The sequence below is a fragment of the Erpetoichthys calabaricus genome, chromosome 4 (genome assembly GCF_900747795.2).
Source record: "Erpetoichthys calabaricus chromosome 4, fErpCal1.3, whole genome shotgun sequence".
Lineage (NCBI taxonomy): Eukaryota > Metazoa > Chordata > Cladistia > Polypteriformes > Polypteridae > Erpetoichthys > Erpetoichthys calabaricus.
The window spans coordinates 48,144,765-48,159,333 of NC_041397.2; the positions used below are offsets into that span (position 1 = coordinate 48,144,765).

General features: G+C 38.5%; 1 protein-coding gene across 2 annotated transcripts in view; it reads right to left on the reverse strand.

Moving 5' to 3' along the window:
- The window catches only part of pola1 (polymerase (DNA directed), alpha 1), a 452,854-nt gene that overhangs the window by 411,564 nt on the left and 26,721 nt on the right, over positions 1-14,569 (reverse strand). For both annotated transcript variants that reach the window (XM_028799416.2, XM_028799415.2), the window contains exons 10-13: positions 14,345-14,523; positions 12,890-13,002; positions 7,850-7,966; positions 2,355-2,429 (exon numbers count right to left, since the gene is read on the reverse strand). In XM_028799416.2, the coding sequence (XP_028655249.1) occupies positions 2,355-2,429; positions 7,850-7,966; positions 12,890-13,002; positions 14,345-14,523 (484 nt within the window). The remainder of the gene's footprint in view (positions 1-2,354; positions 2,430-7,849; positions 7,967-12,889; positions 13,003-14,344; positions 14,524-14,569) is intronic.

Genomic DNA, 14,569 nt, shown 5'->3' on the forward strand with positions numbered 1-14,569 from the left:
CTGTCTCTCTCTCTCTTTGTCTGCTCCTGACGGAGGGGGTGTGAGCTGCCGCCTTCAACAGCTTTGTGCCGCGGTGTTTCGCATACTTAAAAGCAAACAGCCCTATTGATTTGTTTGCTTTCCTCTGTCTTTCTGACAGATTCTGCTCCTGAGGCGCACTCCTTTGAAGAGGAAGATATGTTTGCATTCTTTTAATTGTGAGACTGAACTGTCATCTCTGTCTTGACATGGAGCACAGTTTAAACTTTTGAAAAAGAGACAAATGTTTGTTTGCAGTGTTTGAATAACATTCCTGTCTCTCTACAACCTCCTGTGTTTCTGCGCAAATCTGTGACCCAAGCATGACAATATAAAAATAACCATATAAACATATGGATTCTACTTCGCGGATTTTCTTATTTCGCGGGTGGCTCTGGAACGCAACCCCCGCGATGGAGGAGGGATTACTGTATATGCTTCACTGTACCTTGCGATTATTTATGTGGGGTATACATTGAAAAGGAGATCCTTCCATTGTTAAATCAGTTTAGATTCAGTACAAAAATCATGGAATCACAAAATAAAGCAGACCTTAATTGCGGAACAAAAGGGCTTTGTCATGAACAGTTTGACTTTAACACAACACTTAAAAAAGTGAAAATAAATTAAATGAAAACTGAAGAAAACACAAAAAAACACAAAAAAAAGACAGTTCTAGCAAGAAAATGTGTGTACAGTTTAAAGAGTCACTGATATTGCACAAAGACAACAACAACATTTATTTATATAGCACATTTGCATACAAAAAGTAGCTCAAAGTGCTTTACATAATGAAGAAAAATAAAAGACAAAATAAGAAATTAAAATAAGACAACATTAATTAACATAGAAAGGAGTAAGGTCCGATGGCCAGGGTGGACAGAAAAAACAACTCCAGAAGGCTGGAGAAAAAAATAAAATCTGTAGGGGTTCCAGGCCAAGAGACCGCCCAGTCCCCTTTGGGCATTCTACCTAACATAAATGAAATAGTCCTCTTTGTAGTTCGGGTTTTTCACGGAGACGATTAATGTGTTTAGTTTACAGGCAATATTAAGCAAATAAAAGAACTTTGAAATGATTAGCCACTAGATGGCAGTAATAGACTAAATCTATTTATGAGAATTAAAAATTTAAGTTAGAAATTATGCAGTTTAATGAACACTTCGATTCCCCCAGCATAATTTCATTCTCCCACAGATGCTGAAATGCCCAACCACCCCCCACCCGTATTCTACGTTTTAAAGAAAGGCCGTACATTATGAACCAATTTCAAAAAATGTATCCGATACCGCACTTAACTTCTATGGAGCTGTGGCTCATACAAACAGCCTACTGAATTAGACATGCTGAAACACCATGGCTTTGAAGAGGTCCACAGCAGATGCTGACAGAGTGTCTAATATAATACATGCAACAGTGCCATGTAGCTTTGCCACGCAGCACGAAGAAATCACCTCTCAATAAAAATGGCAGGCATTTAACCAAAATGTGAAACATCTAACTTTGAAACCTCTTTATTAAATATCTGACAACTCTGTTGCTCTCTGTAACCAGACATTCTAGCATATAAAATAATTTTGTAACTTATCTCCTGCTCTGCCTTGATTTTGAAGCTTATCTTTAAATGTTTACAATATGAAAAAGGTCTTGTCTTAGTCATATCATTTTTTGGTTATAGTTAAAGTGTTTTCCTTGTGTCTGTATACATTTCTTCCCATTTCTCTCCTAGATTTTGCCTCTGGGCTAATAAAGTCTACCTAACCTAACCTATGTTGCCAAAGACATGCATGCCAGTTTAATAAGCAATGATAAACTGGTGTAATTTTAGATTTGTGTACAAGAGAGCTTAGTGCACTCTGTCCCCTTTTAATAATAGTGTACTAAACTGGATTAACTTTGTCTGACAATATGTGCATGTTTTGCGTTTTACTTCTTGGTCAAAAGAAATGTACTACCCAGCAAGGGTTTGCATTTGGTGTAAATTATGTATTTTCTGTTAATTCGTCCCTTGACTGACATTAAATTCAAAAAAAAAATTTTTTTTGCAGTTGTTCAGCTAGATTTCCCACTTTGAAGAATCATCTAAAAAGCATTCAAATGCTTATAATAAGCACACACAAAAGTTAAAAACTCTTTAAATTTAAAAACACACTTCCACAAAAAAAGAACAAAGTTAGACCTAAGACAATAAAAAAAAAAAAAAAAAAAAAAATTTGGCTGTAACTCATATATAGCACATAAGATTTCAGATTTTGAAATCACCCAGCAATAGCATTAGAATATATGTTTAGGGATAATATACAGTAATTATAATTACTTTTGATATAATTACTTACAGAGTATCTCACTTCTAAGTACTCAGATTTTACAGGAACATCAGGAATTTCAAAAGCATAGTTCTTCTCAACTTTCTGAGGAAGAAATAAACAGAATAATGAAACAAAATAAATACAATCTTATCAATGACATTGTGTTTCTGAATCATTCATCTTGTCTACAAAAATGGGTACCAATTCACGACAATTCAATAAAGAGTAGGAACTGAAACTGAATAATTAACATGTTGTTTAAATAATGTAAACACAGCATAACAAATAACTGAATGTAAACATTGGACACTTGGTACTTGACAAATGCCATTACTATTTTAAGTTTATAACACCTAACATGTTAATTGGGTGTCACACACATGTGCATGGGAGGCAGCTGAAAGGCCTGAACAAGAGTAATTCCACGCCAGACCAGGGGGTGGCAAAGTGCACTAACTCTCTTTCTCATTTCATGGGAAATTCCACCTGGCCCCAATGATATCACTTCCAGTTCCCGCCCTTTTGATGACACCACTTCTGATCCTGAACCTATGGACAAAGACCCTTCTGGTTCCGCCCTAGATGACATCATTTCCTTTGCTGGCCTTCAAAGCCGCCATCTTTCATAGCATCAGTTCTGTCTTGAACTCCAATCTGTACCTTTTGCAGCCAGGGAACAATATATGGGTGGCTGCCCCAAACCTTTCTATGACTCATTGGTCTACTTTGTGTGACACTAGCGTAGTCGGCAGGATGGAGGATCTCCTCAACTATCAGAACGTTGACCTAAAGCACATCCAGGTAAGAAAGTACCGTGGCCGAGTTTCCGAGTGGGGGGTACGTCCCGTGGTTTGGAAAGACCCAGTGCAGGTTCCACTCCCAAAACACTTGACCAGGCAAAACAAGCAAAATGGGGAGTGCAAGGGAGGGGCACACAGGATTGGGCTGGTCCAGTGGGGGAGGCAAAAGGGGCTTATTATGCTCTCTCAGAGGAGAGTGTCCTCCTCCCCACTAAGGCAGAGCCCTTAGCGAAATGTGGGGATGCCCCTAACTGGCAGGTAAAGAAAGTGAAAGGGTGGAGATTTGACCCTGAGCGGCCAACCCACCAACAGGGTTTCGCCCTGTGGGAAAAAGTAGAGGCAATGGCAAAGGCCATGGGACAACCACGCCCTACAAACAGTGAAACAGGTGGCTTGCTACATGTTCCTAACTCAGCTTCCAAAACAGCTTCACCCAGCCGGTCTGGGGACAACAATTTAAAAATATGGTCAAGCTCATAGAAAAATATAAAAGACAGCCTCACAATCGGAGGGCAGAACCATCCTTTACTCAAACGTTATGGATTATGTCCCAAAATTTTAGCCCCTGTATTGCAAACCAGGGCCTGTGCCAAGGTTCCCAGATTTGCGGGGATGCAATCTGTTTGGGGACAAGGAGGAATGTAGGTGGAGCAGGAGGAAGGGTTGGTGGGTTGGTGTACTCTGATTAACCCTCTGGCGATTCCTCATACAAAACTGGTAATTTTAAATGGGTAAAAGACAGAGGCATGATCAAATTCTGGCAAAATTTCTATCACTGACCTCCAATATGTGCTTCCGCGACAGTGGCTAAAACATACAACCTGTATAGCCTGTGTTCATGGAGAAACCCGCAAGTACAGGTCCGTCCTCTGTGTCATCAGCTACAAAGGATCGCTTGAAAAGCTAGCAGTAGTGGTCCATCCGAATACACTGTCACACTTTCAAGTCCTACATCCAAGTTAGGCCTAGTCACAGATGGAGACAAAACGTCTCAAGCTGCCTCCACACCATGTAAACAGCCGGTAGAGAAAGGCGATGCTACCACTCAGTGTGACGTGGCACTTCCCAGGCCATCACGGGCTGAAGTGTCATCCCAACACCGCAACAGAGTGGGAGTAAACTACGCCCCTTGAGGTTGGTCCTGACCCTCTCTCCCAATTATACTATCAATTTAGAGAGACACCGGCTTCCCTTAAAATGGAAAAATGGAATGACGATTCCCTTAAATTCACGAAAAATGAAGTTGCAGTTGTCAATGGCCAATGCACACATCAGCCCATGCTGCAGGGTCCTCACTTTGTTTTAGAAAATGATCTGTTGTATTGGGTAGTGGAGCATGAGGGGTAGATGTGGAAGCTGCTGCTAGTTCCACAAACCTTCCGGCGGCGGATTTGTGAATTAGCACATGCCCATCTCCTAGGAGGCAATTTGGGCACCAAGAAAACTTTGGAGAGGATTAAACTCTGGTTTTATTGGCCGGAAATTAATGAGGAGGTTCGTTGCTTTTGTACTTCCTGCCCAGACTGCCAATTGCGACAAATTCCTAGGAGGGACTGTGCTCCTCTTGTTCCCATTCCCCCTCATGTTTGAAAGAATTGGGGTTGACTTAGTAGAACCACTAGAGCCCTCAGCCCGAGGACCCAAATGTATTCTGGTCCTCACAGATTATGCTACCAGATATCCGGAAGCTGTTCCCTTGTGCTCAGCTACATCCAAAACCATTACACAGGAATTGGTAGAGGTCTTTGCGCAAGTCTGCATCCCAAGGGACACCCCTCACCTCAGAGACGTTCAGAGAAACCACCAAATTACTCGAAATCAAGCATGTAAAAACTGTGGTGTATCATCCTCAAACCAATGGTCTCAGAGAGGTTTAATCAGACTCTCAAACAAATGCTTCACAAGGTGGTCAGTGTGGTTGGAAGGAACTGGGATCACATCCTCCACCTCGTTCATCTTTGCATATCAAGAAGTCCCACAAGCCTCTATGGGGTGCTCACCTTTTGAATTATGGTACGAATGACAATCCCGGGGCATATTAGATATTTTAAAAGAAGGGGCCCTTCCCTCCACAAATATATTACAATATATCGCGCAATTACGCAATAGATTTGGAAAAATTTGTCCCATCCTAAAACATCATGTGGAAGGGGCGCAAGCTGAACAGGCCCGATACTATGACTGAGGCACGTCTCCCTGAGAATTCCACCCAGGGGATCGAGTCATGGTCCTAGTTCCTACCTACCTACCATTCTAAATTACTTGCCCATTGGCAAGGTCCATATGAAGAAAAGGAGAGGAAAGGATTTGTGGATTATCGTCGACCAAGTGAGTGAGTCTATCATGTAAATCTGCTGAAGGAAGGAGAGGAATCCTGATCCCTCTTACGGCCAGCCCCGCTCACTCTTTGCTCACAGGAAGAACCTTAACTCTGGTGCCAATTTAAGTCCCAGACAGCGGCAGGAGCTAGAATCAGTTATCCTGTCCGTCCCAGAGGTAGTGAGTGAAAAGCCTGGAAGGACCTCTCTGATTGCACACGATATTGTGACAGAACCCAGGGTTATAGTTCGAGAACACCCCTATTGTCTTCCAAAGGCAAAAAGAGCTGAAGTGGAACTTGAGATCAAGCATATGTTAGAATTAGGAGTAACAGAAGAAAGTTATAGTCTTGGTCAGTAAGCCAGATGGAAGTTGGAGGTTTTGCAATGACTTCCGTTGACTTAAACAAGTCTCCCGGTTTGATGCCTATGCGATGCCATGAGCCTCCTCGAGAGGCTAGGTCAGGCTAGATACTTGACCACACTTGACATGACAAAGGGCTATGGGCAGGTTTCTTTAACAGCCCCCGCAAAGGTTAAGACTGCGTTTAGTACCCCTACCAGGCACTGGCAGTATCGTGTCCTTCTATTTGGGTTACACAGGGCCCTACAACTTTCCAACGTCTGGTGGATAAAGTGCTACGTCCTCATAACTCATATAGTGCTGCCTACCTGGATGACATAGTCATCTATTCCAGCACATGGAAGGAACACCTACAGCATGTCCGAGTGGTATCGCGAACAATTGGTGAGGCCGGGCTTCAGATTAATTCCAAGAAATGCTTCTTAGCCAAATATTTATGTTACCTAGTACAATGGGGTACAATGAAGCCACAGTGTTGTAAAATAGAAGGCATTTTGAAATGGCCCCGTCCACGAACCAAGCGACATGTCCAAGCCTTTCTCGGGTTAGCAGGATACTACCACCGGTTTGTGCCCCAATCCTCGTAGAGAGCGACACCCTTGACGGATTTAACAATGAGGGCCACAGACAATGTGGTATGGTCCGATAGGAAAGAGGGTGCGTTTAGTGACTTAAAACAGTCCTTTACGTCAGCACCAGTTTTAAGGGCATCTAACTTTTCCCTGCCCTTTTTTCTCCTGACAGACGCTTCAGACACAGGCCTGGGAGCTGTGCTGAGCCAGAACATCGATGGTGATGAACACCCTGTTATGTCGGAAACCGTTGGGGTAAGAAATCAGGTATGAGTCGGAGGAGGAGTGGGAGGCTTTAGCGATCACATGGGCGATTGCACAGCTCGGGTAATACCTCTTGGGTCGGGAGTTCACCCTTGTCACAGATCATGCACCGTTACAGTGGATGGCTTTGCACAAGGAGTAGAATCCACGAGTCACCAGTTGGTTTCTTGACCTACAGCCTTGCAAGTTTTTGCTCGTTCGATGTCAAGGTTCCATCCATCCATATACACTGGGCAAGTTAACGGGTTATTATCGCGTTAACGCATTAATTAAAGAACGGTGATAATTTTATCACGTATTAACGCAGTTTTTGTTATTGTTATTTTGAAAACCTCTGCCTCACTAACGATCGATAGAGATCAATGATCTTCTTGTTACAGTGCTTTTCAATACGCGTTTGCTTTGTTGATTTGACCTCGATTCCCTGTGTGTGCATGAGTAGCGAAGAGCAAACAGCTTCTAAAATGGCATGTGGAGAGATACCAAAGTGAATGCTCAAAGCAAAACTTTTTTTGTATTATCGCTGAATCGGACTCTGATTTGTCGGACTCCAATTTTGATGCAAGTGATGTGGAGATGTAGATCGAAAATGAAAGTGAGGTACTGGCATCAGCCGAGTCCCCAGCTGATCGTGGTGCTGAACACGTTCGTGTAGCTGATGCACCTATGGCAAAATTTGCCTGGGAGGACAGACACTTATGATGACAGGAGGTACAAACCATATTGCATCTCACTGCAATTGCCACCCCTGCACACCTGTCTCACGAAGACAGCCAGCCCACCGTGCATTTCTGCTGGCTGTCGAGCCACCACAAACTACAAACAGGCGCCAACAGCAGGCACAACAAATGCTTTCCTGATATGAACGAACAAGAACCTTATAACAGCCAATACCAAAAATGACAAAGGGACTGGTTTTTGTATCAAACCTGATGTTATAAAAAAAACATTACATTAAAAATGTAAATTACATTTTATAAAAGTTTAATATTAAGAATAATTATGTATTTACTAGTTAATGTAATACTCATTCACAGCAATTATGTTTGTAATTTGATTTTCTTAATATCGATTTATACAGTACAATATTTATTTTTCAATTAAGATGTCAGTAAATACATTTAGTATGAACAAATTAAGATAAATGATGACCACATAATTCTTAATAAAAGCCCATGTTTTACAGGTTTAATACTTTATATACCTTTGATCTGAACTTCATTATCTTGTATTTTTCTGCAATCTTGTCATTGAATTCCTGGTAGACCTGCATCATGGTAACTGGGTTATCTGTTTCTTCACCAGTTTTAAGATTTATTTGCTAAAAAATAAAATACATAAAGTCAGCAGTTATTTAAGAAATTTATAAAGTCAATGAAAACATCAAGTAACATACTAGGTACATTTTCCCATTACAGAAAATTTTGTTAGCCAAGATAAACTTTCTCCTTTAATCTATTATCAAATGTAGAACAATAAACGTGTAAATGATATTTTACTTTCAGAACACAACATATTCCATTCTCCATTTAATAAAAAATATGATTGCTTTGAAAACTGTATAAGGCTCAGGTATGCATGTATGCTTTCTTGGGTATTCACATAAATGGATCAACTTATAAGCCTTTCCACAAAAAGCCTGGTACAATAATTTACCTTGACATGATGCTGTGCAGCCTTTAACCACTTTTATAGAAATAATCCATAATTTATAAAGCAGAAAAACTGAAGAGCTATAGCTGCAATGCAATTTTTCTCCTTATGGGGTTCTACATCACTTCTTTGCAAAACATACGTATGTCAGTCAGGAAAGAGGGAAAAAAAATCTCTTACTAATTTCTAATAAAATGTGTTTTGTTTATAGCCTTGTAAGAATTTTACCAGTAATGCTGCACAGTAAGGCCATAAAACATCAGTATAGTTCTGTTTAAAATTCACATTAATTTAGGATGAAAGTCAGTTTTACTGCTACAAGAAGGTACCCTATGTCATATTTTCAAACTTTCTACCTGATAACATATATCTTAAAAAGGTAGTCATTTCTTTATATCATTTAAGAAACTGGAGCTGTCCACATTAAAATAGTTATGAGCCTTTACTGAAATGCTTTTCAAATAAATAAATATAGAAATTGTTACTTATAGATTATTTGTTATGTATAGCACAATGGACCACACATTTTAAAAATATTACATTTATTTACTTCACTGCATACATTTGGATTTGAACCCAACATGCTGCTTCTAAAATGATTACTATATACCAGTATAGAAGGATTATTCCGTACTAATAACATGAACTTACTTCAAATCAGAATGTCGTACTCAACAAAGGTGTCCACCATCACCAATGCCTTTGACAATAGCCACTGGCTATTCATCTCCAGAAGAAACCAGAGATTCAGGGGGTTATTAGAGTAGGACAAGACGGTATGGTGTTTTATATATCCGTCCATAATAATCTGTATCATTAGTCTTAAATGTGTGAGGAAAATTTCATAAGCTCTTTAGATTCTAAATTAACTGGAATGAAAGTGTGTTTTTCCAGTGATTTCCCTAGCACATCATACTAGAGTGGATAGTTTTGCTTTGAGAATATCAAACCAGCTTAAAATATCTGGCAATAACCATCATTATTATAATGATTGATGGTGGCTCCTTAACCAGCCATGAGGCTTTTATAGCACAAGGACAGTGGCAGGTGGCCCCTCAAGAGACATGATTTCTCCTTGTATATGGGATAGCAGCGGCATAGGAGCTGTAGTCCTAATGGGCAGCAAAAGGGTATTTCACTGTCCTAGGGAAGTCCCACCTGACCCAAAACTGCTTTTTGGTGGAAATGTTGTTGCCCCAGAAGTACTCCTGAGTGCAGGCTGAAAAGGCACTGCTCAACCTCCCCCAGGGGAGTCAGTGTCAGGCAAAGCTCAATTGGGTGTAGTGAAGGTAAAGGAGAAAAAAGAAAACTGTGTGGAGAGCCTATAAAAGGTATTTTGTCAATTAATGAAATAGTTTATTTGACTCTGAAACACCCTCTAGAGCTCATTCTATATACATCAACAAATCACTCTTTAAGAAACCAGACTAAATTATAAGATTATTCATCTGGAATTCAAAATAGTCATGCATCCAAAAGTCAATTTTACAAAAAAAAAAAAAAAAAAAAAAAAAAAGGATACAAGAAGACACTTCTCGCCACTTTTTCCTAGATTAAGGCAGATTTTCATAGACACAACGTATTTGTATTTTTTGAAAAATACTCTCAAACTTTAACTTTCTAGCTACAAACTTCTTTTTCCCATATAAAAATAAGAAATTTTGTTCAAAAAAGAAACCTACCCAACTCTGCACATCTCACACCTATATAAATTACAGACACAATACTGGTTAGTCTTGATGAAGACTCAGACAGCATTAAAAACAATATGTAAAAATATTCTAAAGAATCTACCCTTTAATTATCCTAGGGAATGGTTGTAAAGGGACCATTCAATTAGCATCTCAGAAAAGGAGTGGAACTCTGTCACACACAGAATTTACTCTGCTTTACTTTATGTGCCAAGCATTCAGTAATTCAATTACAAATCTTTAATCTGTCCCATTTTTCTCATTTAAAATGTATCTAAAACACTCCCTGGTCAAGATCCAACTTGCAAAAGATCGCCATTTAGCTTAAGTATCACTAGGCCATATGTTTTGGGAATGCACTAACAATTTTGGGAAAATCTTGACATACTTCTCAGAAAGCTTTGGTTTCACAATCACCCCTAACCCATTAACTGCAGTGTTTGGTGTATTCCCAGAAGGCATTAAAAGTTCACAGGAAGAAACAGATGGTAATATCACATACCACACTACTGGCATACAGACATATCTTGCTCAAGTTGAAGAAACCCAGCTCACCTTCTATAACTCAGTGGGTAATATTCTACATTATCTCAAATTAGAAAAAAAAAAAAAGTATTCTTTTAAAAGGATATGTCTAAAACTTTGGCTTTATTCTGGTTTATTTTTAAACATAGCAAAAATGTATCAATATCATTTTAGAATAAGTATGCTGGGCCTGTGACTGACTCATGAATGCTATTAATTGTATTATATTTTAAAAGTTGTAAGGGTTTTCTGCTCATGTCTTTCTTCATTTTCTCTTTAGAGGGTTGAATCTTGCTTTGCTTTGCTTTTCTTTTCCATTTTCTTTTGTTTTCTCTGGATTATCTTTTAAGCAAATTGTTGCACTGATTTGTTTGAGTAATAAGATGTTATGCTTTTTAAAAATAAACAAATAAAATATTAGTTACTGACACTTAGTTTTGGAAAATTAAAAGCTAATTCTACTAAGGAAACTGCATTAGTTGTGACAACTGATAATTATTAGTTGTACACAGAAGCATTTAAAAAACACACAAAATGAAAGATTTACACCTTAACAACATTTCAACCTTTTTAGAAGGCGATAGCTTTGTAATGCTGCCATAACTTTCTTGATACAGTGATTGTAGGCTAGACGATTAATACACTCACCATTACAGGGTGCTTTAATAGCAGAACCTAAGTAAACAAACCCATGAATGGCAGGACTTTGTGTCCACATTCTCAGAATTACTTTACCTGAAAAGTGTAACAGATTTACCCTTTAACTTCTAAGTCAAGCAACTCAAGTGCTAACCACTGGGTTTTAAGAGCAACAGCAAAATGGGAATTCAGAAATCCCATAAGACAGTGAGAGAAAGCTATAGCTGAAAAAATGCAAAACTCAATCCAAAGCAGTTTCCCCAGAATATAACAAATATAAATAATATATACATACACACACACACACACACACACACACAATGGTCTGAAAACACACCAGAATGACTAAAAAACAAGAAAATTAAAGAGAAAGAAAAAAAAAACGGACTTGCTGATATTGCTGTTGGATTATTTGTTGGGTGAAAGTCTTCAGTGTTAGTGTGTCAGAGAGGATGTGCAGCATTGTTCATAATGACACTTAGTTTTGCCTTAATCCTCTCTTTTGTTACTACATCCAGGGGACCAAGTGTGTGTCATAACTGAGCTTGCCCTTTTAACTAGCTTGTTGATTCGGTGGGCCTCTCTTGAAATGATGTCACCAGCTCAGCAAACCACAGTGTGGAAAACTGCACTGGCCATCATGTTTCCTTGAACTTCATGGTTTGGTTTTTATCCTGACAGTGAATTGTAGAACCTTACATACATAGGTTCCTTCCTAAACTATGCCCAATTAATTCAATTTGACAAAGGTGAATTCCAATTACTTTTAAGAAATTGGGTTTCAGACTCATTTCAAGGGTAATTAAAGCAAATAGGATACTCTTGACCACAATGTTGAATGCCACAACAAAGGGTCTGAAAACTTTATATGAATGAGGGATTTCAGTTTTTAATTTTTTAATAAATTTACAAAAAACTTCTGAAAACATGTTTTCACTTTGTCATTAATGGTTACTGAGTGCAAACTAAACGCCAAAAATTGCACATTTATCCAATTAAAATTAAATCTAAAACACAATAAAATGTGCAAAAAGTGTAGAGGTCCGAACATTTTTGAATCCACTCTGTATAAAGGTTTAATATAAGCTTCAGAAAGCATTGTACCCTGGGGAAATTCCCAAAGAATGGAAGTTAGCAAACATCATCCCATCAAGTAAAGAAAGGTAGTCGAGCCAATCAACTCTTATAATCTTTCCTCATAGATGACATTCTGCAGTCCTTGAATTAATCTAGTTGCTCTCCTCTGGACGACCCTCATAATAATGTTTTCTTTTTTTTGCAAAATGAAGAGAGAGGGGAAAAGGAAAAAAAAAAAAATCACAATACTCCATAATGAGGCCAAAAAACTGTGTTGACATAATGTCAACAATAACTGAACATTCTGTACATGGTCTTGTAATAAACAATTGTAGTGAATCCCAATCTTGTACATGGTCAATTAATAAAAGAATTGGCCAAGAATATAATTCTCTGTGAAAGCCAAAATGTATTTTATCATAATGCTACCATATTACTGAAATAAGACCTCTCCCAGCTAAACCCATCCCATCTATTTGCCATTATAGTCATACATAGTACTTTTTCCCCCCAACACTGTTTTCAAGTTTCATTAATTTTCCTACAATAGATGTTAAGAAAAACTTAGTCTGAGACAAAAGTGTGTACATTCCACATTATCTACTTAACAATATATCACTCCTATTGAAAAATATGGTAAGACAGCAAAAAGTGTTTACCTTTTCCCGTGGAAGTAAATACACTGTTCGTTCAATATTCTTCACAGTAACACAGCAGCTAACATACATCTCTGCAGATTCAATCCAAACTTTACCAAATAAATATACAACACCTAGGTAAAGAGCAGAAAACTGCAAATATTTAGAACTCACAACCAATCAAATCTTAGAAAATATTTTCTAATGAAATTCAATGTAAACATAAAGCTGCCTATGAGTAACTGAAGAGGAAATGCTAACTAGCATGCCACCTAATTTTTATTAATAAGAAAAAATAGTAAACAACCGTTTACTGTAAAATTTAAAATATCAATATGATTCACATAAATAAGTTTAATGTCAAAAAACGCATCCATCCATGACATGTGCCAATTTTGTCCAACATAGGATCACAGAGAATAGAGACCTGTCTTGGCAGAAACAGATGTAAGACGGACACCAAACCCAGATGAAGCACCAATCCATGGCATGGCACATTTCTCTCTCACATACACTCACACAGATTCTGGATTAATTTATAATCAGAACTTGACACTCATTTTTTAAATGTGGGAAGGAAGCTATGGTACCTACAGAAAAATATGCAGGTTACACAGGAATAGCACCAAAAACAAGATCTGACCCCACAAGGAAGTGGTATTAACCACTGCAGATCTTTGCATTCACAAAATGAAAAGGACTTTACAGCTATTTATTACAAACCCACAAAGAAAGCTAAGAGGAAAAAAAATTATTAATTTAACAAAAAATGGGATGTTATTATAATTCATTATATACCACACAAACAATGACCAGGCATAGGATTTTAATCTGGAGTGCTGGATATATAAGATGGCAGTGCTACTCATTACACCACTGTGACATCCTAATAGGGGAGAATGTGTATACCTGCTGCCTTAAAGCTTCAGTGTTATAGGTGTGCTTTCTCAACCACCCAATTTATATGAGCCTTTTCAGGAGGTATTGTTTGCATTACTGCATCAAACATCCAGCAAGCTGAATTCAAATCTGCATGCTCTCTTAATATGTGAATGGATTTTCCTTTGGGTACTATTGTTTTCTTCCTGCATACTGGTTAGATTAATTGCCAATTCCAAATTGGCCCCAGTGGGAGTAAAGGTGTGGGTGTGCACTAGCAATCCCTGAAATGGACTGCCACTCTGTCAGGGACCACTTTCTTCCTACTTTATGTCTAGTGCTAACAGGATAGGCTCCTACCCACCATGACCTTGAACTGGATTAAGCACTTTTTTTAAATGTTACATTAATCTTCCTTCCATATCCCAAAGATGTGCAGAACAAGCTAACTTTTAATATGAAACTGCTCTACTGTGAATACAAGTATGGGTGTGTGCAAGTTTCTTGTCTTCCACCTATTACTTTTTGGATATGCTACTGCTAAATTCAACCCTGAATATATTATGCAGGTTTGAAAATCTGCATGAATCATTATACCTGGCCGAGTATATTGGTCCTCAAATGCATCCAGCCAGTAAAATCGGAAGACTTTCTCTCCATCTGCACCAGTAACTAATGGAAGCTGGCTGGAGTCTACTTGCACTTCTGAAACTGCTGAACTACCATCTCCCTCAGCCATGCGTTCCCAGCAAGTTGTTTCTGGAGCAGCAGCAGATCTATAAATAAACAAAAAAAAAAACAAAAACATCTCCCTGTTAAATA